Source organism: Rhinopithecus roxellana, chromosome 5 (genome assembly GCF_007565055.1).
Source record: "Rhinopithecus roxellana isolate Shanxi Qingling chromosome 5, ASM756505v1, whole genome shotgun sequence".
NCBI classification, from domain to species: domain Eukaryota; kingdom Metazoa; phylum Chordata; class Mammalia; order Primates; family Cercopithecidae; genus Rhinopithecus; species Rhinopithecus roxellana.
Window position 1 is genome coordinate 30,751,300 of NC_044553.1, and position 22,636 is coordinate 30,773,935.

General features: G+C 50.9%; 2 protein-coding genes and 2 non-coding genes across 8 annotated transcripts in view; 3 read left to right on the top strand and 1 right to left on the bottom strand.

Annotated features, from left to right (window-relative positions):
• Positions 1-4,236: 4,236 nt before the first annotated feature.
• Positions 4,237-10,530, top strand: LOC104675001 (creatine kinase U-type, mitochondrial). Of its 5 annotated transcripts, none has more exons than XM_010379459.2 (10): positions 4,237-4,349; positions 5,194-5,516; positions 6,115-6,313; positions 6,518-6,613; positions 6,998-7,219; positions 7,364-7,449; positions 7,569-7,692; positions 9,343-9,477; positions 9,949-10,074; positions 10,281-10,530. In XM_010379459.2, exons 2-10 carry the CDS (start codon positions 5,368-5,370, stop codon positions 10,395-10,397), a joined length of 1,254 nt encoding a protein of 417 aa, XP_010377761.1. In that variant the 5' UTR covers positions 4,237-4,349; positions 5,194-5,367; the 3' UTR covers positions 10,398-10,530. The 5 variants fall into 5 exon arrangements, with proteins under 5 accessions (XP_010377761.1, XP_030787137.1, XP_010377766.1 ...); XM_030931277.1 differs by having other exon boundaries at positions 7,042-7,219; XM_010379464.2 differs by having other exon boundaries at positions 4,246-4,349; positions 5,257-5,516.
• The window catches only part of LOC104673766 (stereocilin-like), a 28,086-nt gene continuing 15,974 nt past the window's right edge, over positions 10,525-22,636 (bottom strand). Inside the window, 24 exon segments of the mRNA XM_030930803.1 lie at positions 10,525-10,883; positions 11,083-11,230; positions 11,308-11,405; positions 11,644-11,792; positions 11,982-12,124; positions 12,505-12,660; positions 14,204-14,373; positions 14,964-15,120; positions 15,329-15,419; positions 15,618-15,923; positions 16,354-16,385; positions 16,597-16,764; positions 16,948-16,986; positions 17,290-17,472; positions 18,234-18,341; positions 18,476-18,662; positions 19,287-19,453; positions 19,598-19,702; positions 19,799-19,861; positions 20,821-20,961; positions 20,963-21,048; positions 21,051-21,132; positions 21,134-21,576; positions 21,579-22,078. Of these exon segments, the coding sequence (XP_030786663.1) occupies positions 10,795-10,883; positions 11,083-11,230; positions 11,308-11,405; positions 11,644-11,792; positions 11,982-12,124; positions 12,505-12,660; positions 14,204-14,373; positions 14,964-15,120; positions 15,329-15,419; positions 15,618-15,923; positions 16,354-16,385; positions 16,597-16,764; positions 16,948-16,986; positions 17,290-17,472; positions 18,234-18,341; positions 18,476-18,662; positions 19,287-19,453; positions 19,598-19,702; positions 19,799-19,861; positions 20,821-20,961; positions 20,963-21,048; positions 21,051-21,132; positions 21,134-21,576; positions 21,579-22,078 (3,811 nt within the window). The 3' untranslated portion in view covers positions 10,525-10,794.
• Positions 13,821-13,927, top strand: LOC115897804. Its single transcript, XR_004057597.1, has one exon. It is a non-coding gene; the product is annotated as a U6 spliceosomal RNA (small nuclear RNA).
• On the top strand, positions 19,086-19,189 carry LOC115898053. Its single transcript, XR_004057811.1, has one exon. It is a non-coding gene; the product is annotated as a small nucleolar RNA U13 (small nucleolar RNA).

Consider the following 22,636-nt stretch of genomic DNA (forward strand, 5'->3'; position numbering starts at 1 on the left):
TCCTTCCCCAACTTGCTAGGACTCTTGCCCCAATACTGACTGCAGCCTCCTCATCCCGCCCCGCATCATTGGTCAACTAATTCCATTAATCCAACTAATCCTCTCACTCACTGATTTCCCAGTATTAAACTCCTTTACCCCCTCGCACGAGTCACCATACTGGGTAACATCTTTATATTGACCCCCAGTGACCCCCCCACAATGACGGCCTGCCATCCATTCTTTCCTCACACCACCCCTCTCTCCAGGCTGTCTTCTCTCAGCCGCAACCCATTCCTCAAGCTACCCCTTCCCCTTGGACTCCAGCCCCACCCCTCCTGGCGCAGATCCCTTCCACCTTGATCCTCTCCCCTGTATGATTCCGCTCCTCCATCCTCCCGCAGGACCCCCTCTTCCTCACGCAGACCCCCACATACCCATCCACCTCCTCTCCCGCCGACCCTCTCCTCGGTACTCTCCTCGCACAGCTCCCGGTCATGAATACCGCCCTCCCATCCCGACTCCACTAGCCTTTGCCCGCCCCCGCCTTCGATGCCCCACTCTCCCTACGCTGACACTAAGGCCCCTCCGCTGGGCCTCCTCCCAAAGCGGAGCCCACCCAGAACGAACCCCTCCCTGCTCCGGGAATCCACCAAGCCCACTCTACCGCGCCCACCCCCTCCGATACCGCCCCCAGCCACAGCCACTCCCCCACCGCCCCCGGCCCTCATTCACCCGCCTCCCTCCGCTCACGCAGCCGAACCTGCCGGCAGCGACACCTGACAGCGGCCCAATCAAAGCGCGACTTCTTTGCGGTGCCACCAATCAGCGAAGGGCGCGCACCGGCAACAGAGTCAGGCTGCGTTGGCCGGCGCTTCTGCACGGAGGACGGTGACCCCTGGTGGCTCCCGGAGGGAATGCAACTTGATGCTCCCTTCCTTTGATTTCTTACTGCGTCGCCAAAGTCCAGATGCATGGTCTAGACAGAGACGTTCCATGAGACGACGGGGTGGGTGGGAAGCCTGATGCTGAGAAAGAGGAAGAGGCAGAGTTTGTGCCGTTGCTGCTCCTTCAGAGCAAAACCAGGTCTTCCAAAGGCCGGTCGCGGTGGCTCACGCCTGTAATCCCAGCACTTTGGGAGGCCGAGGCGGGCGGATCAAGAGGTCAGGACATAGATACCATCCTGGCTAACACGGTGAAACCCTGTCTTTACTAAAAATACAAAAAATTAGCTGGGCGCGGTGGCGGGCACCTGTAGTCCCAGCTACTCGGGAGGCTGAGGCAGGAGAATGAGGTGAACCCGGCAGGCGGAGTTTGCAGTGAGCCGAGATCACGCCACTGCACTCCAGCCTGGGCGACAGAGCGACACTCCGTCTCAAAACAAACAAACAAAAAAACGGGTCTTCTGTTTGTCTTATGAGACAAAACAGGGTCTCATATGTACAGATCCAATAAATAAAGGTTGAAAATATTAACAGATGTAAAGAGCAGTGACAGGGAGACTGGAGACAAAAAAGAGACGAGAGAAGCAGACAAGAAAGTTAAGAGAAGGAACAGAGAGACATTTACAGAGGAGGCAAGAAAATGGATGGACCTGGAATTCTAGACAAATTGATTCCTATCTCCACAGCCTGCTTTTTCTCTATGCTCCAGACAAAGCTGGATTTGAATCCTGGCCTTACCTTTAATATCTGTGCAGCCTTGAGCGACTCACTTAACTTCTCTGAGCCTTTATTTTTCTCATCCATAAAACTGGGATTAAAAACCTATTGCCAGGCTCGGCGGCTCACGCCTGTAATCCCAACACTTTGGGAGGCCGAGTCATTCGAATCACGAGGTCAGAAGGGCGAGACCATCCTGGCCAACATAGTGAAACCCTGTCTCTACTAAAAATGCAGAAATTAGCTGGATGTGGTGGTGCGCACCTGTAATCCCAGCTACTTGGGAGAATTATTTAAACCCGGGAGGTGGAGATTGCGGTGAGCCGAAATGGCGCCAGTGCACCTCAGCCTGGGGAGAAAGCCAGACTCCGTCTCAAAAAAAAAAAAAAAAAAAAAAAAACTAATTAAAGCCTGTTGTGGTGACTCATGCCTATAATGCCAGCACGTTGGAAGGCCGAGGCGGCAGATTGCTGGAGTGTAAGGGGTACAAGACCAGCCTGGGCAACATGAGGAAACCCTGTCTCTACAAGAAATACAAAAGCTAGCCAGGTGTGGTGGGGTATGCCTGTGGTCACAGCTACTTATGAGACTGAGGTGGGAGGATCACTTGAGCCTGGGAGATGGAGTTTGCAGTGAGCACAGATCACCTCACTACATTCCAACCTGGCTGACAGAGCGAGACCCTGTCTCAAAAAACAACAACAACAAAACACCTCACTTAAAGGATACTGATAATATGGAAGCATTTTCTATTGTATATGTTATTGTTCTTATTATCTTTGCATCTTCGCTTGGGTTTCCCTGGTCAAGACAGTTGTTCCCTCTTTCTTCTCTGCAACATTAGAGGTCTTGCCACTTTTCCAGTGGTGCCACATTGTACTGACCCCACAAGGCCTTCTGAATGGACAAAGAAATGATTCTAAGGGCTGCAATAGATTATTCTAAGAGGAATAGATGCCTCCCTAGTTCATGCTCAGGCTCATACCCCCTCCATCACTCTAGCCCTTCAAACTAGCTATTATAGCATCTTCCAGGTAGTTAACTTCCCTTCCTATCCCCCTGAAAATGTAGACTCTGTCCCTAGTAATCATTGGAACAATCCAATTCAACTCAATGAAATAATACATATAAAAGTTCCTTGTAACTGTAAAGTGCTTTAAAAATATTAAATACTATTTACAATAATAATTCTTATTAAATAAATAAAATACCATATATCAATACAATATATTGATTACTTCCATATGCTGTAAAATAACTTTTTAAATGAGCATTAATATATTATGTGCCTGTCAAAGGCACAGGAGGGATAAGAAAAGTGCACAAGTGGCTGAGCGCGGTGGCTCACACCTGTAATTCCTGCACTTTGGGAGGCTGAGGCAGGCAGATGACGAGCTCAGGAGATCGAAACCATCCTGGCTAACACAGTGAAACCCCGTCTCTACTAAAAATACAAAAAAAAAAAAAGTAGCCGGGCGTGGTGGCGGGTGACTGTAGTCCCAGCTACTCGGGAGGCTGAGGCAGGAGAATGGTGTGAACCCGGGAGGCGGAGATTGCAGTGAGCAGACATCCTGCCACTGCACTCCATCCTGGGTGACAGAGCAGGACAAGGTCTCAAAAAAAGAAAAGAAAAGAAAAGAAAAGAAAAGTGCACAAGTACATGTGTTTTCTCAGTGGAATTATTGTTCACATTTGGGAAGCTACTCTCTAAACTTGGGTAATTTCTCCACTCCTCTGGCTGTCTTATTTCTCCTTCTGTAATTATCTCTTCCCACTCCCTATTCCTTAATCTTAGTAACCACCCTCTCAATCAAATAGCTACCCTACAGCTCTGGAAGATTATCTTCTATTAATCTGGATAAATACACGCTATTCTAAGAAGTTATATTTATTTACTCATGGCTACTTTTTAACCTAGGTAAAGAGACCCCACAACACAGGTAACATTTTCCACACTGCAGCTGCATAACTCTATTCTCTAACAATTGATGTCTTACCAGGAGGGAAGGAATGAGCCCAAAGGAGAGGTGGATACTTCTAAGAATACCCACAAATGAAGAAGGTGGAAAAAAAGAACACAAGGAAGGCCTAAGGGGAAAGAAGGGAATGAGAGTAGTATGGGGGAGTTCTTGATGGAAAGGGAATTCTCTTTCCCAAATACTCTCTCTTAAGATTTCCGAGTATCTTACTGTCTTGTGGGTACAACAGGATAGCAGAGGTAGGGGACTAATGCCACAGTGCCATTCCACCTTAACTGACCCTCTACGTTGAAGCCCCTCATCTCTATTTCAACTCTAGCATTCATTCTCCTTGCTACCAGGACAAAGGTCAAATCATACCTGGAGCTAGGAAACAAAGCCCTCTCAAGTCTGAATATGCATTTTATGAGGAGAGAGAGCAGAAGAGGGAACCAAGAGGAAGGCAGAGATGCCCTGACGACCTCATGCCCTTGTACACCACTTGCCTTTACTCTCTGGATTAAACAGCATTAGGGAGCCAAGAAAGGAAACACATGTGGTGTCTGGAGACCTGTGCCTGCCTGTTCCGGTCCCACACCCAGTCATCTCACCACACCCTTCACCACCTCACTTTACGTTCTCCTCCAGCCCAGGAACTAGGAACTACGGAGAGAGAAGCCAAGGGAGAGGAGGAAGAGGAAACTAACGATTCCCTGCCCAACCCCGGCCCCACACCCAGCACCACTAACAGGTGAGCAAGCTTGCCGAAAACGCAGAGGGCATCCTGTGAGCAGCGAACACGTCAGAGTCTGGAAAAGACGCAGAGAAGTAAAATATCAAAGGCAAGGTAGGGGGTGGGGAGGAATGTGGGAGAGACAAAAGGAAAACAAAAAGTGGGGGATCATGAGAAGTAGAGGCAGGAAGTAACAGGGCTTCAGACTTGGGTGCAGAGTGGAGGTGGAGGACACAGCACAGATGGCATAAGAATTAATATTTCCCTGGTTCCTGCCAGGGACTCCTTTCTCAGCCTTGTAAGGAGTGCACAGAGGTGGCAAGGAAGCACCTTGCTCCTCTTCCTGGTTCTAAGGAAAAGGTGACCTTGAGCCAATGGGTGTCTTTCCCAGTGCCTGCCTCTAACCCTGTGCTTTCTCCATATCCTCCTTTGGTATCTGTGTTTATTCCGCGGTTTCCCCGCGGCTGCCCCCGGGAGAAGGGAGAGGAGGCTGGGGCAGGCCGAAAGCAGAGAATAGGTTGGGCAATGTCACCCTTCTACACCCACAGGGTAGATGGATCAGGTTTCGGTTTAAACCGAGGGGTTTGGGGGAAGGGTGTTGGGGTTTAGCTAGTCCATCCGGGTGCTGTCCTCCACTTGGTGCTGAAATCTGGGCCGCCACATCCCGGGGGCGGGTGGGGGCTACATCCCCGGCTTTAGACGCGCGAGTCTCAGGTCCCGCTAATTACCTGGCGGGTGCCGCACCTAGCGCGGTGGCAGGGGGGGAAGGCGGGGCCTCGGGGAGCCCCACCCCTGGAGACTGCGGCTGGGGCCTCCCCCTCCTCCGCCCACCTGCCACTAGCTCATTGCGCCTCTCCTGCAGTCTGGTTGGCACCGGCTCCCATTCCGGCTCCAGCCTCCAATCCGACCCCCATTTCGGCTGCAGCCTCGGACCTAGCTCCGGCCCTCAGTCTATCCGGTTGCATCCTCCCTCCCTGTTCCGGATCCTATCTTGCGCTAGCGCCTACTCCAGGATCCCGTGGCCAGACCTCAAGCCATGGCTGGTCCCTTCTCCCGTCTGCTGTCCGCCCGCCCGGGAATCAGGCTCCTGGCTTTGGCCGGAGCGGGGTCTCTAGCCGCTGGGTTTCTGCTCCGACCGGAACCTGTACGAGCGGCCAGTGAACGACGGAGGCTGTATCCCCCGAGGTAACAGTGCCTGAGGCGCGGGAGGAGGCGGGGGCAGGTGGTGATTGAAGGTGCGGGTAGAAATGAGAATATGGGCAACAGAGAAGGGCTATAATCACGAAGGCCCTGGAGCTGGAGGGCTGTGCAGTCTGCAGACCTCAGCGGAGTGGGGGTGGGGGCCAAAACCATAAAGCAAGAACATTCCTGGGGACCTGCCAAGACCACCTCTGGCCCTACGAGTTCCAGCTGCACTCGCTGCCCAAATCCCTAAGTGTAAAGCCGGGAACTATCCTTTTCGCTCCCCTCCATCTGTTTCCCTCATTTCCTCAATTCCTCTCCTTAGGCTTTTCCCCTCCTCCATCCCTAGTGTTGTGTCATGGGAGGAAAGAACTGAGCAGATCTGGAGAAACTGAGTTGGCCAGCCAGAGGCAACTAGAACTACTAGAAAAGCATAGACTCTGAAAGTCCCTAAAGAGATTACCAAGGTTTAGCCTCTTTCTAATTCCCCCTCCTCCCACGGAGCAAAGCCAGACATGGCCAACTGGACAGCTCCCAGGTAACTGCACTAGGTCTAGGGTCTGTGCCCTCCCTCCATGGTCACTGGGTACCCCCTCCCCAGCGCTGAGTACCCAGACCTCCGAAAGCACAACAACTGCATGGCCAGTCACCTGACCCCAGCAGTCTATGCACGGCTCTGCGACAAGACCACACCCACTGGTTGGACGCTAGATCAGTGTATCCAGACTGGCGTGGACAACCCTGGCCACCCCTTCATCAAGACTGTGGGCATGGTGGCTGGAGATGAGGAGACCTATGAGGTAGGGGGTCCCCAGAGTCTCCCTGATGATCCAACTCATCTTCCCAGTCATCCCAGCTCCTTCCCCTTAAAGACCTCTCACTTTCCCCCAAGACTCTGAGCCCCCCCATACTTAAGTGTTCTGACCCAGTGAAATCAATGCACAGTTGAAGTCTGGGGAGGGATCCCCTCTCCTTAACCATCTCTCCCTCTTAACTCCCCTTAGGTATTTGCTGACCTGTTTGACCCTGTGATCCAAGAGCGACACAATGGATATGACCCCCGGACAATGAAGCACACCACGGATCTGGATGCCAGTAAAGTGAGTTCAAATATCCCGCTTCTGATTTGCATTGCCTGTGTACAACACTGTATCTCCAATCCCTTCACCTTATTTCCTGACTCATGGTCATTACACTGCTGAGCTTTTAATCTTAATGTAAGGGAAGAATCATATCTTAAGGGGCAGCATATATGGAGATGAAAGGATAGATAAGAATGACCATGGCCCGAGGTGGGCGGTTTGGGGAAGGGTCTGCAATGCGCCCTTCAATTGGAGTGCTTTCCCAACGGGCCTCTTCTTCCAACGCACGCAAGTAGAATGCACAAAGAGTCCTCTAATGCCTAAGGAAGATCTCTCCTTTCCCAGGGGCCCTCAGTTCCCACAGTGTTTCTGTGACTTATATTCATTTCCCTTATCTCCCAGATCCGTTCTGGCTACTTTGATGAGAGGTATGTATTGTCCTCTAGAGTCAGAACTGGCCGAAGCATCCGAGGACTCAGTCTGCCTCCAGCTTGCACTCGAGCAGAGCGACGGGAGGTGGAACGTGTTGTGGTGGATGCACTGAGTGGCCTGAAGGGTGACCTGGCTGGACGTTACTATAGGCTCAGTGAGATGACAGAGGCTGAACAGCAGCAGCTTATTGATGTGAGGGCCTTAAGAGGGCGCTGGTTGGTGGGAGCAGATGGAAAAAAGAGCCAGAGGGAAGGCTGGGCCAGATGAGACGTGGGCTCTGAGAGGCCCAGGGGCCACCATGAAGATTCTTAACCCAAGTCCCGTTACTCTTCCCAGGACCACTTTCTGTTTGATAAGCCTGTGTCCCCATTGCTGACCGCAGCAGGAATGGCTCGAGACTGGCCAGATGCTCGTGGAATTTGGTATGAGGCTGCTCCTTACTTCTTTTGTCTTCATGCCCTCATAAATGCTTTTTTTTTCCCCCTCTATCTCTCCCAATTCTTGCCTTGCCTCTTGAACACTGTCCCTCTCCTGCCCTCAGGCACAACAATGAGAAGAGCTTCCTGATCTGGGTGAATGAGGAGGATCATACGCGGGTCATCTCCATGGAGAAGGGTGGCAACATGAAGAGAGTGTTTGAAAGATTCTGCCGAGGCCTCAAAGAGGTTGGAAAAGATTGTGTAGGGGAGCTAGGTGGGAGGACATAAGGAAAACCAAAGAGTAGCATAAATAGATTATGTAATTTATCAACCCACCCAGGACATGTCTGATAGTAAAAAGGACTATCTAGGACTCACTCTAGGAATAAAGGTATAAACCAGCTGGGACCATACTGGGAAAACCAGGACATGTGGTCACCCTAAGATTAGGAAAAGAAAGAGTGTCAGGAACCTTAGGAAGTGAATAAGGCAGTTGCCAGATAATGCAAAAAAGGAATAACTGAGATGGCAGGTCAGTGCCTGGGATGTGTGCAGTGGAATGGTGAGGTGTGCAGATAAGGAGAACATTTGAGCTTAGATTGATGTTGGCGGGGAGAGGTTGCTGTGTTCATGATTCCAATATAACCACCCAGTTCTGAGCCAAGGTAGGCCTTGACTCTGGATTCTATCATTCTTGTTAAAGTATCAGGTCGAGGCTTTAAGTTGAGAGTTGGGAGGGAGACTGGGGAAGGTGGAGAATCGAATGGTTCGAGTTCTAGAATATGTGGCTCTACATGAGAGTTGAACTGAATCATCAATCCTACATAGATTGGGTCTCCATATTCAAGTCTACATTAGAAATCCCCATAAACTCAATTCAATCTTAGTCTATGTTCTCAAACATACAGTTCTATTTTAGGTTTGCAAAGAAAAAGGGCTCCTCTTTTAGATTCTGAGAAGTTTCTACTATTTTTGGCAAGTAATAGATAACATATTCTGACTATGAGTGGGTCGGGAAGTACCTTTAAATTATATGCCTCAGTTTCTTCATCTATAAATTGGGATAATGAGATTTTCTACATTTTAGGTTGTTGTGGGGATTAAACGAAATACAGATAAAGTACTTGCTCCAAAGAAAGGGCTTAATAAGTGTTAAAGTGTTAGCTGCATTATTATTCTAGATGGGTTTCCTCCGCATTCAGCATGTAAGATATGCCCTATGCCATGGTTCTTTCTGAACTATAAACAGGATCCTTTTACTCACGTTGGGTAGTGGTCTTTGTGACCATCACTCTGGTAGATCCCTTGTCTCTTCAACTCTAATAGTCATCTTCATGACTACGTGGTTAAGTGAAGCAAAACGCCTTCCCCCTGCCCCTATTCCTATGAATCTGGCTTTTCTGCTCTGTTTTCATCTTTCTCTGCATTGACACAGGTGCTCCGTTCACAGCTAACAGAACCTTATCTTACCTCTTCCTGGCAAAGCTTACACCTTCATCTTCTGTCTGAAAGGACCCTTCCAAGCTCTAGGCTCATTAGCAAAGCAAAGATAATTGATGCATGCAGAACTCATTGAATAATCAGTCCTCTCTCTGTTCAGTTTACCACCTCTGTTCATTTCCCTAGATCATCCCTAATACACCACTCCTTCGAGTTTTCTTCTTCCACATAAGATATTTTTTCACAATCTCATTATTATGCACATCATAATTTTGCATCATGTATGCATGAAAACAATAACAAGCCATTTTCATAAAAAAAGACCAATGTCATCCATTCACAGCCAAGTTTCTGTTCTAGACATATTTCTAGTGTTCTTGTGTGTCTAGCTAAGGGAGGGTCCAGGGTTAATGAAATATCCCTGATTTTTCATTAACAAAACCTTTGTGGACTCAGGTGGAGAGACTTATCCAAGAACGTGGCTGGGAGTTCATGTGGAATGAGCGTTTGGGATACATCTTGACCTGTCCATCTAACCTGGGCACTGGACTTCGGGCAGGAGTGCACATCAAACTGCCCCTGCTAAGCAAAGTAAAGGAGTTGTGGGGTTACAGAGGGGTGTGAGTAAGGAAGGGTGGGTTGTGGATGGGGAGGGAGTGGACCCTTTGGAAAGAAGCCAAACATGTTGTGGCTAAAGGTTCAGGGGACAGGCCAGGCACAGTGGCTCATGCCTGTAATCCCAGCACTCGGAAGGCCAAGGTGGGCCGATTACCTGAGCCCAGGAGTTCAAGACCAGCCTGGGCAACCTGGCGAAACCCTGTCTCTACTACAAATGCAAAAGTTAGCTGGGTGTAGTGGAGGCTGAGGTGAGAGGATCACTTAAGCCTGGGAAGTTGAGGCTTCAGTGACCTGTGATCACTCCAGCCTGGGTGACAGAGAGAGATCCTGTCTGAAAAAAAAAAACAAAAAGGAAACAGAGCTCTGAGCAGGTTCAGGGCTCTTTCAGGTAGGACTAGTCTCTGCCTCTATCGACCGTGCTCCCAATTCCTATCTCCTCTCTAGGATAGCCGCTTCCCAAAGATCCTGGAGAACCTAAGACTCCAAAAGCGTGGTACTGGAGGAGTGGACACTGCTGCCACAGGCGGTGTCTTTGATATTTCTAATTTGGACCGACTAGGCAAATCAGAGGTGAGATCCTAAGGGATTCGGGTGAGGAGAGCTATAGGTCTGTGGGGGCTGAAATATGGCAGTGAGTGAGCCTCCGGGACGTAACATAATCTGAAATGAAATTCAGGTCGTGTGGGGAGGCGATTGGAAATGAGCAGGCAAGTCAGTCAGTGCTAAAGAAAAGCTCAGATTGTAGGAAGCAGAGATCAAAGATTAGTGTCCTTCAGGTGGAGCTTGTGCAGCTGGTCATCGATGGAGTAAACTATTTGATTGATTGTGAACGGCGTCTGGAGAGAGGCCAGGATATCCGCATCCCCACACCTGTCATCCATACCAAGCATTAACTCCCCACCACCAGCTGATGACTCAAGATTCCCAGGAGTTCTGCTCATTCTAATGATGGCCCATTCTACTTGCTCTGGACCTGCCCCCACATCCCCTGCCTCCATCCTAGTAAAGACTCCTTGCTATGCTGCAGCTGTCTGTTATTTCTAATGGTGGGGTGAGGAGGGGAGCAGGCTTCAGGAAATGAAAAGAGGCAGTGGGATTATTTATGATGGAAAGAGACTCCAGATATGGCATCCTGGGAACACTGATTCTCAGGTGGGTGGAAAGCATTAACATTTTACCCATATTCCTCATCAGCTTCTGAAAATAATCAGGATGCACTTCTGTTTGCACTTTATTCATTATGACTTAAGATTTCTCTCCCCACAATCTCCTTCTACTGTAGAGACAGGCTCAGAGCAGGTGGCCAAGGAAGCTGATAGTCAATACCAGGGACCAGGAAGGTTGTGACCAGTCCTGGAGGCCCCAGGCTGTACTTCGACCTATAATAGACAGGGAATGGGAGTCATATCACAACTCTGCTCTCCAGGAGCATTGATACTTGGAAATTAGCGCTCTGCCTATAGACTCCTTCACTCCAGGGATCTCCCTGGGTGCACTCTAAGAGCCAGACAGCACCAGATTAGGGGTTTGATTCTGGGTCGGGAGATGGAGGCTCAAGCTGTGCAGCTGGGAACTCACCTTGCTGTTCCGGGCTCTCCTTCCCCTCATGCTGGGCCCATGCAACTGCTCGTCGCTGCTCAGGACTCAGAAAGGCCATTTGCTCAGGAGTGACAGCCACAGCCTGAGTACTGGTGAGACTAGATAGTTGGGTGGGACTAAACACCACCTGGGGGCAGGGGTAGGAATCAGTGCATGCCAGTTGGCCCTGGCTTCCTGTGGTCACCCCAGTCCATTAATACTTACAGCAAATTTAGGAGGAGGGATGACAGAAATGGCAAGAGGAGTAAGGCCCTGGATCTGTCCCTGCAGCAGTGCTGAAAGAGCCAGGTCTGGGATCCCAGCTGTTGAAGCAAGTGGCATCCAAACATTGTCTTACTCACCTTCCTTCTCTTCAAACTGATAGACCTTCTCTAACTACTCCCAAAGTGCCCTACCGTAGACTTTCCCCAGAATGTCTCTAGCCCCTTATTTAAACACTTTCAGGTCCCCACCTCAAGAATTGCAGGGCAGTCTTCCATCCAGTCCACCCATGGTATAGAAACCAAACCAACTTGCACCAGCAGTAGCCCAGCTCCCCACCTGCTACGGTGCCAATTTCAGTGAAGATCTCAGGCCCCCAGTTACTGATTGGGCCAAAGCCACCAGGCAGTACAAGGAGGTTGGCCAGAACCTCCAGTTGTTCTTCAGAGCACTGGAGATGCAGGCTGCCCAGGAAGAGAGCTGCTTGGCTGTAGAACAGTGGGAAGGAAGGAAGAAGAATTCAGCTTCAGTGAAAGGGGCTGTGGTCATGAGACAAAGGAAGAGATGGTTTCAGATGAGTTCCCTTCCTCCATGGGACCAAACCTTCATGATCCTTCTTTCCCCAGTAAGTCCACCTTTACCTCAGCACCACCACCCTCAGCCCCTTCACAAGTGACCTAAACTCCCAACTGCTGATGTGCTGGAGCTCCTCTGGCCGCAGTCCACAGAGCGTATAACCCAGCGCTGTCAGATGAATGAAGTCCAGGTGGCTCACATGCCGACCACTCTGCCGTAGGAAACTGGAGACCACAACACGGAGCTGGGGTGGGGGTTGGGGGCAGAGGGGAAGCAGAAAAGTTATGGAGAATGAATGGACAGGGAAGTGATAGGTGTTGCTGGGTTACATTCTGTTACTATTAAGACCTAAAGAGTCACGGGGAAGGCCGAGGACTCAGAAAAGAAAAGGATAGAAAAAGAGGAGGCCTCCAGGAAAAGAGGTAGGAGACAGTATTATGTGTTCAGGGCCTCAGAGTGAATAAATCAGAGTCCTGAAGGTCACTAGTAGGGGGTATCAACAAAAGATAGAAAGAATGACCAGGTAAGGTCACAGGAAAAAATTCCTTGGACTTTAGATGATCTACAGGGCTGGGTCTGTGGGATGGGTGTTTGGGAAGTGGTAGGGAGGAGGAAAGGTGTTACCTGAGTGGAGCTCCAGCCATCTATCTGCCCCAGGGTGCTGAGTACTCCCCAGTCCACTAGGATCAGCTCCTGTAGTTCCCGATCTCCTAGACCTATTAAGAGCCAACCGAGCTGCAGGATCTGCTCAGGACGAAATCCCCGGGGGGGACCCCACAACTAGGAGAAAGAGAGGAACAATGTGAGTGGAAAAGCAGTGGATTGGGAGTCAGAATGCTGGGTTTTAAGTCTTGCCTCTGCCCTTAGCTGTATAACTCTAGGCAAGTCACCTGCCTTTTCTTTAGTTTCCTCCACTATAAAATGAGACAGTTGCGTTACAGTTCCTCTGACTAACGTGTTTTGAAAGACAATGCAGGCCGGGCGCGGTGGCTCACGCCTGTAATCCCAGCTCTCAGGGAGGTAGAGGTGGGATGATAGCTTGAGCCCAGGAGTTCGAGACCTGCCTGGGCAATATAGTGAGACCCCATTCTCCACAAAAAGGAAGAAAAAAAAAGACAAAAAAAAAAAATAAGCAAAAGACATTACAGTCAGTGGAAAAGAAGAGCAAACTAACTCTAGTCCATGAGTTCTACACTTTTATGTGCATCAGACACAGAGACGCTTATTAAAACACAGATGCCTGAGGCCCAGCACAGTGGCTCACAGGTATAATCAGCACTTTGGGAGGCTGAGGCGGGAGGATTGCTTGAGCCCAGGAGTTCAAGACCATCCTGGGCAACATAGCGAAACCCCATCTCTACCAAAAATACAAAAATTAACCAGGTGTGGTGGTGTGCACCTGTAGTCCCAGCTACTTGAGAGGCTGAGACAGGAGGATCGTTTGAGCGCAGGATGTAGAGGTTACAGTGAGCCAAGATCACACCACTGCACTCCAGTGTGGGTGCTGGGTGACAGAGTGAGACTCTGTCTCAAAAAAAAAAAAAAAAGCAGATGCAGATGTCTGGACTCTTTCCCCCAGAGGCTTATTTACTTATGAGACCGGGTCTTGCTCTAATACTCAGGCTGGAGTGCAGTGGTGCAATCTCTGCTCATTGCATCCTCCACCTCCTGGGCTCAGGGGATTCTCCTACCCCAGCCTCCCGAGTAGCTGGGATTACAGGCATGCACCACCATACCCAGCTATTTTTTTTTTCTATTTTTAGTAGAGACAGGGTTTCACCATGTTGCCCAGTCTGGTCTCAAACTCCTGAGCTCAAGCAGTCCACATGCCCCAGCCTCCCAAAGTGCTGGGATTACAGGCGTGAGCCACTGCGTCCAGCCTCCCCAAAGGTTTTCATTAAGTCAATCTAGCATGGTAATCTGGCACGGGCATTGTTCCCGTGCTCGGTTCAACAGCACATATACAAAATAAATTGGAATGATACAGAGATTAGCATGGCGCCTGCGCAAGGATAACACACAAATTCATGAGGCATGCCATTATTTTTTAAGAAAGAAAAAAAAGAATAAAGAAAAAAGTCTGTTCTCTTGATGATTGTGATACACATTAAAATTTGGTAACCACTGCTATAGTCCCTCTATTCATTATACTAGCTCTCTTTCCTCAATATTTATCCCCCCTCACCTCCTACTTGTGACCCAAATCTTCTCTTTAATCTCCTGCTTCCCTCACCTCTCATCCAACTCTCCATTCTCTTCTTGTCCTACATCACACCCAAAGAGCTTCCTCATGGCCGACTTTAGTTGGCTCTCCATCACTAACCTGTTTTGCTTTGCCCATGGCTGCCCACAATTCCTTGGGCCCAAGTCCTGCATCTTTTGCAAATAGTGTCAGGCAGTCCTCAAAGTCTGAGAGCTTCATCTCTGCAATCTGGGTTGCAGACCAGGCTGCTGGGAATGTCCCTCGTACATCTGCACAATTTGGCACAGGTTCTGAAGGGGGAAGGCAGGGCCAGGAGGTCAGTATGGTAATAAAATATGCCCAGAGATATCTGTAGATGGAATGACTCTTCCAACCTTTGGAGGATGGAGCACTGTGGCAAGTAGGGATCTAGGGAGTATTACAGAGTAAGATGAATAGGGCTTAGAAGTTAATAGAACAAGACGTGACTGGAGATGCCAAGTCCCTTGTTTTATAGACGGAAGACTGAGGATGTTGGTCAGGGATTTAATGGCAGAGCTGAATTTGAACCCAGCTCTTGAGCCTCACAATGTCTCCTTCAAAGCTGCTAGGGATCTCCCCAGCAGAGAGCTCCACACTTAGCTGAGCTAGAGCTTCGTCAGCTGTTTAAAGAGACAAGATAGCAGGAAAATGGAAGTTCTGGTCTAAAAGAAAACTTAATAGTTACAAACTCCCAAAGCTATAGAATTCTAGAACTAGAAGAGATCTGAAGATCATCCCTCTAACCTCTTTGCTTTATAAATTAGAAAACCCAGTCCCAGAGAAGAGCACAAGTAGAACGCAGACTGTTTGACACTCCCTGTAGATCCTACTGGACATATGAGTATTTGGGTAGTTTCACCTGGAAGATCCTCAGCAGCTGGTCACATCACCCCTGCTACCAGGGCTGCTTTCTTCGCAGCCAGCTGTGGCCACCTACACAGCTGTCCAACTGTGCTCTGCTCCCAGCTCTGCTGCTTTTCTAGAAGCCGCTCCAAGGTCTCTGGACCCAAGGCCTCCTGCATGAGAAGGTAGAAGGAGAGTGGGGAGATCTGGACAGATCAGGGCCTGCTGCTGTAGCTATAATTCCAAAGTCCTGTCTCTGTTTCGCAGTCTCCCCCCAGATCTAGGCTTCATATCCTTTGCCCTCTTTGGCCATGGGTCCTCATAACCAGCTCACCAGTCCCCTCTATGCATTTACTCCCTTCCCTTCTTCCTTCATCTCACCCTGGGGATCAAGGAAATTGCCTCAGTAGACAGAGTGAATACTAGGCGTCCAGCTTGCTCTACTTCATCCTGGCTCCACAACTCTGGTTTCCTGGGGACAGGAAGAAAATCGGGGGCTGGGGAGCTGAGGGAACTGTGAGGAAAAGGAGGGGGAAAAGAGGACATGCTCAGATTTGGGACACAGGGCTCCAAGGGATCTTAAGAATATGGAACAGGCTGCCACTGATGATGGTGGTTGAAGGATTGGGTACAGAATGAGTTAGAATCTGAAGTTCTCGAAGATCCATACCCAAGAACAGACTCCTGCAATAGCAGCCATCCCAGGTCTGTGGCAAATGTCTCTCCTAGGCAGAAACCCTGCAGCTGACTGAGATGGGACAGCAGGATCTGTAGGGGGATCTGTCGTGTGCTCTCTATCCCCAAGAATCCAACCAAAGGGCCTAAGGTCTCCAGCACTTCCCCTGAGAGTGGAAGACTCCTTTGGAGTTGTAGCAGCTTTAATGGGAGCAGGGGAAGCAGGCAGTCTGGCCAGGTGGTGGGAACAGGCTGCTGGCAGCAATGGGTATAGCAGTGTAGTGATAGGTGAGAGTCTGGACTTGGCACTCAGAGAAAAGAAACCATGGGGGTGGAAACGGACCAAAGGTGGGACAGAAGTGGAATGGCATTTGCCACTGTAGCAATAAACGCCTAAGAGCCTCACACTGCAGGCTGCTGTGGTCAGGTGTTGCTGCTAGTTACACACCAGGCAAGCAAAGTCCCTTAGCTTCTCTGAGCCTTGGTCTTTTCAGCTGAAAGCAGGGTGGGTGGCCTGGAAGATTTCTCAGGCCCTCGCAGCTTTGACACTATTCTAGCACAATTTGGGTGGATCATGCTGTCCTGCATCTGGAACTGGGGAGGGCTGCTAATGGGTACAGAGCTAACCAGAACTCTCAGGGCCACTGCAGGGTAGTGGGGGAGGCAGCACCAGCCATATGAAACTGCCCCAAAATGGGGAGAAGAGCTCAGCTGGGAGATCTCACAATTACCTGACCAGGGATACACACAGCTGGACCAGCACCTGTTGTACCCATATTTTTAACGCCATCTTTAACCTGCATGAGAATTGGTTGTGTGTGTGTGTGTGTGTGTGTGTGTGTGTGTGTGTGTGTGTGTGTGTGTTTAAGTGGGGAGGTATGAAAGGCCTTCCGTGGCCTCAGGGGAGATGCCTTCCTCCCAACCAGAGAGAGCCCGTATCCCTGATTGTCTCATCCTCCTTGCTACTCTCATACCCGAAAGGTCTGCAGTAGTGCTGCGGTCTGGCAGGCTGAGAGGCGTGACAGTTCAGAGGCCAGGCAGGAACAAGCCCCAACCAGGACTCGCCTAGGGATGGCCTGGAGTGTCTGGGGGCTGAGGCCAGGCAGCAGAAGATGCAAGGAGCAGAGTTCCTCCAGGCATAGCTAAGGAGCAAGAGAGACAAGAGGCCTGAAGAGGAAGGGAAGGGTGGTAGGGAAGACAACAATCACAATGCAGCAAGGCAATAAGTATGAGGGGAGTGGAGAGAGAGGAGGAGCAGATGCAGAAGCCAGGGAAAAGGGGGATAGAGACCTCCCGCGAGAGGCTGAGAGGTTGCTGCTACTCACATCATGCCTAGGAAGGAGCCGTCCAAGCAGCAGGACAGCCTGTGTTGGGATGGGACCAAAAACAACAGCTCTCAGGACCCAGCAGCCAGGTCCTAAGTGGGTTCCTAAGGCAAACCCTCCAAAACTTCCCGCTCCCTCTTAAACATCCCCAGTAACCATCCTCAGTGACTCAGGTCCCTTCTTGATCTGAGGAAAGGGAATGAAGTTGTCCTCGTATGGACAGAGTTTACCTCTACTGTTCACCTGGGGAAAGGAGGGGCTGCTTTTACCCCTGAATGGGATTCTCTTGACAGGGCTCAAGCAGGGATGGAGGGTGCATGCCAGGGAGTGAGAGAGGCAAACCTGAGCAGGTGTAACACTAGCTCCCTGCAGGACAGGAAGCATGGCTCTAAGCTGGGGCTCTGACAGCTCCTGCAGGAAGCGGAGGCCCAGCTGAGGAAAGAGAGGGGCCCAGACCCGCAGCTCCCGGGGACTCAGCACCGCTCCTCCAGATGAGCGCAATACCCCCAGAAGTTCATATGCCACCTGTAACCAAAGAAGGTTTAGGACTGGAGAGAAAAGACAGATGAACCTTGAACTTCCTCTCTAATCCCATATCTGAATTTCCCAGGGCTTGGGCTAGGGTTTGGAACTAGGGATTGGACTGGAGTAGATTAGGTTCAAAATGGCAACGGGTATGTTTGGGGTGCCACAGACCAGATAGGGAAGGGCCAGGAAGAGGTGGTAACAGGTAAGAATGGCCATGGAGTAAGGAATGGAGGTTGTTGCAAAAGCGGGATGGGGGGCTGGCACCACTGTGCTCAAGTTGACACAATGGGAAAGCCATCCACACAGACCCAGGGGAAACCTAGAGTCTTCTAGGCTTGTGCTTAGGGGCTCACTCATCCTTCTGAGCTGATGGTCCCATTGGCTGCACATTCCAGCAGCCCCCGTTCTACCGGCCCCATCGGATCACTCAGGGGCACTAGGCTCTGCAGCTCCTCAGGGCTCAGGAAACAGGCGAGGGACCCAAGCCTGAGGAGGGCATGAAGCTGACCTCTGTGTGGTCCCTAAGACTAGCACTAAGGCAGGCCTGGCAGCAGACACACTGGGCACTCTGACCACTACACCACTACACAGGGGCACCATCTATAGACCTCTCCTGGAACTCTGCGCTGCCTGGGGCCACTGCCTACTCCCTTGCCCCTTCCTTCCTAGAACACCTACCCACCATGACACCTGTACTTTCCTCTCTCTACCTCTTCCACTTTGGCCTTGGTTACTGATCCCACAACTCACCTGCATACCTGCTCCTTACCATCCTGGACACTCTGGTTTACCAGGCTGCGCAGCACATGGCGGGCATGCCCTGGCCCCAGACCTGCTGCTGGCCAGCTATCCTCCAGGGCCTGGATCTGAGATGGGGAAGGTTAGCTCGCACTGGGGTCACTGTGGGGTTCTTGCAGGGAGGGGCCACTGAGAGACACGCCATTGACTCTCGTCCCCACTAGCAGATGGGCCAGTCAAATAAAGAAGATGATTCTCATACCTGGTGAGGGCTGAGCTGCAGAAAGTTCTCCAGAGGGAGGTGGGGGAGGAGGGGGAGCACTGCCCACAGCAGCTCCTGGGGCCAGGCAGGCACTTCCCCAAACAGTTCAGGGGCCAGTAGACGCTTTGCCAGAGCCTCCTTCTGTTCAGGCCTCATTCCTGGGCTGTAATCCCCGATGGCAGCCAGGCTATGAGGAGTAATGGGTCTTAACCCTTTGTCTTCTTCCAAACTGTTTTCCCCTGACCCTCTATAGCCTTGCTGTTTAGATAGGAAGGAGACTCTCCCTGTCTTTGTTTTGTTTTTTTGTTAAGATGGAGTCTCGCTCTGTTGCCCAGGCTGGAGTGCAGTGGCGCGATCTTGGCTCACTGCAACCTCTGCCTCCCAGGTTCAAGTTATCCTCCTGCCTCAGCCTCCCAAGTAGCTGGGACTACAGGCACCCACCACCAAGCCTGGCTAATTTTTGTATTTTAGTAGAGACAGGGTTTCACCATATTGGCCAGAGAACTCCTGAACTAGTGATCTGCCTGTCTCCGCCTCCCAGAGTACTGGGATTACAGGTGTGAGCCACCACGCCCGGCCTCTCCCTGGTTTTATAGAGAGGACCTCTCTGATCCTTTTGTAGTTCATTAGCATCATGACTGGGTTTTCACACTCAGGTATGAGATGTGCCTCTCTCAAACCTTGTTACGATGTTGGCACATTACCTATCTGGCATGAAAGAAAAAAACAGGAGCTCCGGAAGGAGCTGCTCCAGCTGGATGGGGTTGGCCTGGCCCTGACAGGAGCAGAAGGAGTGGTGCAGGAACCTTACGCACTGTCGTTGACTAACAGGGATGGTGGGAAGCGCATCAGGTCAGAGACAGCCAAGAAAGGGATGAGTGGTGACAGGTCAATGAAGAGCTGGGAGGTGAGGCGCGGGTACCGCTGGAGCAGCAGGGCTGTCAGGCGACCCAGGGCCTGCTCCTCAGATGGTGGTACCTGTGGGGGCACAGGAATGGATTCTGCCTCTGGAGATGCTCAGTATCCCTGCCATTTCCTCTCTGGAGTTCCTCCTCCCACTAAGGCAAGCCCTCTGAACACAAGGCTCCAGGTGCCCTTGCTCCCCTCTTTCTCTATGCTCACCTGCAGCTTCCCCTGCAGCATGAGTGTCAGGAAGCCCTGTGCAGCCTCCCTCTCTGCCGAAAGCACCAGCTGCTGGAGGTTTTCTGGGGGCATATGCAGGTATGCCTGTGAATAGGAGGTCATGGTGGGTATGGCCTCACAGGGCAGGGACCTCTGGCCATGGCTGTCACCCAGCCCACCCATGGGCCCTCCACCTGTTACCTGCACTAGAATCTGCAGAGCCCAAACACTCTTTTCCCTCTGGAGCAGATCCCACAGCACAGGCTGGTGGGAAGAAAGACAATATGCCAACAGAGCTGTCTTCTCTGCCTCTCCTGCAGCTCCCCCAGGCTTTCCAACTCCACTTGCTAGGATGCTTGTCCTTCATCTCAACTGTGATTCTTCAGATATTAAGCTCTTTTAGGTCCAGGATCATATCTCTAATTTCTCTTGTACCCTCTCCCATGCCAGGTCCATAGTTGGATCAATTAATACCTGCAGACCTGAACCAAATACTATGAGACTATCTAATTCCATTTTACTGGGCCCAGGGCTTGAAAAATGGAGCCCCAAAATGGAGTAAGGAATCTTTATATATCCTACAGAACCTACCCAGTAAAGTGCCTGGCATATAATAGGCACTCAGTGAATGAATTATGGTGTTTAACATATTCCCACCCTTCCATGCAACAGAGTAAAAACTGAAGCCCAGAAAAACTAAATTAAATTGCTTGCCTAAGATCACACTAATGTGTGGCACAGTTGAACCTAGAACCAAAGTTTTCTGATTGGTAGTGTCCCTGAATCTTTCTCATTCCTGCCTTACCTTCCTGTATTCTGCCAGCCTCCAATTCTCACTCTCTAGGAAAAAATCAAGAGTCCTCTAACTTGATCCTTTTTCTTTCTGGTGCAGAAAGTGGGAGAGTCAAAGAGCCCCAAAGAATAACAAGGTAATATTTATTGCACATTTGTGTATCATGCACTGTGCTAAGCCCACAGCAGGTATTATCTCATATACCAGTATCATCCCTAGTTTATAAATGAGACGAGAAAAATATTGCTCAGAGAAGTTAAATAACTCATTTAAGGCTGGTCACAGAACCAAGATATGAATCCAAGCCTGTCTGACTCTAGAGCTGTGTGCTTCAACTACTACCCCACACTACTGCCTCTGAGTACACGAGGAATTCCCCTGGAGGGCCTTCTCACTGTTCTAGGAGCTTTCCCTCTGGCAGAGCACTCACACTAAAGCAGGCCAGCAGCTCCATCTTGCTTATACCAGAGCTGGGGTTGACAGTGGGTTCAAAGCCTGGTGGGGTTGGCTGCTCCTCCTCTTGTTCCAGGTATTCCCCAATCGTCCGCAGCACACTATGCCGGCCCTCTGGGCAAAAAGGCATCCCAGAAGGAGCAGTTGTCTGGGAGACTGGAGAGCAGTAGGACCCAACCCAGCATCCCCTGGGCCACAGCGCCCCAGCCCCTGGACCCAAGAGGAAGGTCAACAGGTGGAGGAGATAGTGTAGGCGTGTGGGGTGAGCAAGGGCTGGCACAGCTGCCACAGAGACAGCGTGGCAACTGGGATAGCATGCCAAGGAGGAAGGGGCCAGGGGTCAGACAGAGTGGGGATGGTCCCAGTGGTGGCAGAGAGGGCAGAAGGCCCAGCAGCCCTTCTAGGAAGCAAGTGTCATTGCCCCCACGACTTATCCTGCACTGGACTGCTAGCCAAGGCCAGAAGGGCACCAGGACATCATACATGGTGTCATTGGCACAGATCATCACCAGGAAGCTGCCCCCATCTGGGCAGCGTTCCCCACAGGGTCCAATGTGGCAGGGTGGGGAAGCAGTGACATCTGGGGTGGGGCCCTGGCACACATGCTGGACCCAAGCCTGGTTGCTGGGGGGCACAGCCTGTATACTTGCCTCCCCATACAGTCACTCAGGCCACAGAGTTTCATTCTCCAAGAAGCAGCCCCTAAAGATGTCTGGGGTGAGGGGGAATGGGGCAGGCCTTCAGGGCAGCTGGTAGGGGGTGGGAGCAGGCCAGCACAGAGCCGCTTCACCAGGCGGCGGTTGGAGCCAGACAGGGCTGAAAAGGAGAGGTTACTACAGATCGCATTCAAAAACTCATCAGGAAACTGGTCATGACAGGCCTGTAGCCAGCCTTGGGCACCTGTTGCCCATGAGACTGCATACCACACAGCGGTATGGCAGATGGCAGTGGTGCTGGGAGGGGGCTGTGGAGTGACAGGCTTGGTGTGTTGGCAGAGCAAGTGGATGGAGAAGTTGGAAATGCTGTAGGGTGGTGCTGGGCCTGAGTGGTTCTCACAGAGGGCCTCCACAGTGATGGCTCGCCGTTGGCGTGGGCTGATGTGGGCTGAGGGCTGAGAAGCTCTGGGCAGAGGCACACCTGTGCTCAGGCAGTGAAGGAGGGCAGGGGGTGGGGGTGGTGATCCAGACAGAAAGCCCAGCGCCTGGACATCCCAGGAAAGGTTGTGCCGGACGCCCCTGGGTGCAGAGGGAGGAGCAGGCAGGATCTGGTCAGTTCACATTTCCTTTGGCTGAAGATTCTGACCCTGACTCAGAGCCCTCAAGGGGCATGGCAAGCATAGGCTTTTCTACAAGCGAGGTCCCTGAGAGTTTAGGCATTACTGGTTGAAATGCTGCGACAGGGCAAAAAGGAGAGAGCTGCCCCGCCAAGCTCCAAAATCACCTAGGAGAAGCCCCAGTTGGAATTCTTTCTGTCCACCTCGCTCCCTTCTGTCTCCTTTCTTCATATGCTTTTAGATAGCTGAAACACAACCCTCAGCGGGCCTCCTGTTAGGAAATCTGCTCAGCAACTCAATATGTCTAACTATGCTCTGGCACTGTTGTACTGAAGTAGGAAGAGGGTAGAGGAATCCAGCTGTGTCCCTATTTTCTAAATCCCATCTCTACTAGCTAACATTATTAAGCACTATGTGCCAGCACTGTTTTGTTTGCATGCACAGTATCAACTCATTTAATGGGGTGCAACAACTCTGTGGTAACTAATATTATCATTCTCATTTTATAAATGGGGAAACT

Bases quoted from the DNA above. Each gene is read 5' to 3' on its own strand.
- LOC104675001 (XM_010379459.2), top strand. From the start codon at position 5,368: ATGGCTGGTCCCTTCTCCCGTCTGCTGTCCGCCCGCCCGGGAATCAGG. The intron at 6,314-6,517 runs GTAGGGGGTCCC...AACTCCCCTTAG, and splicing joins GAGATGAGGAGACCTATGAG to GTATTTGCTGACCTGTTTGA. The intron at 7,450-7,568 runs GTATGAGGCTGC...TCCTGCCCTCAG, and splicing joins CCAGATGCTCGTGGAATTTG to GCACAACAATGAGAAGAGCT.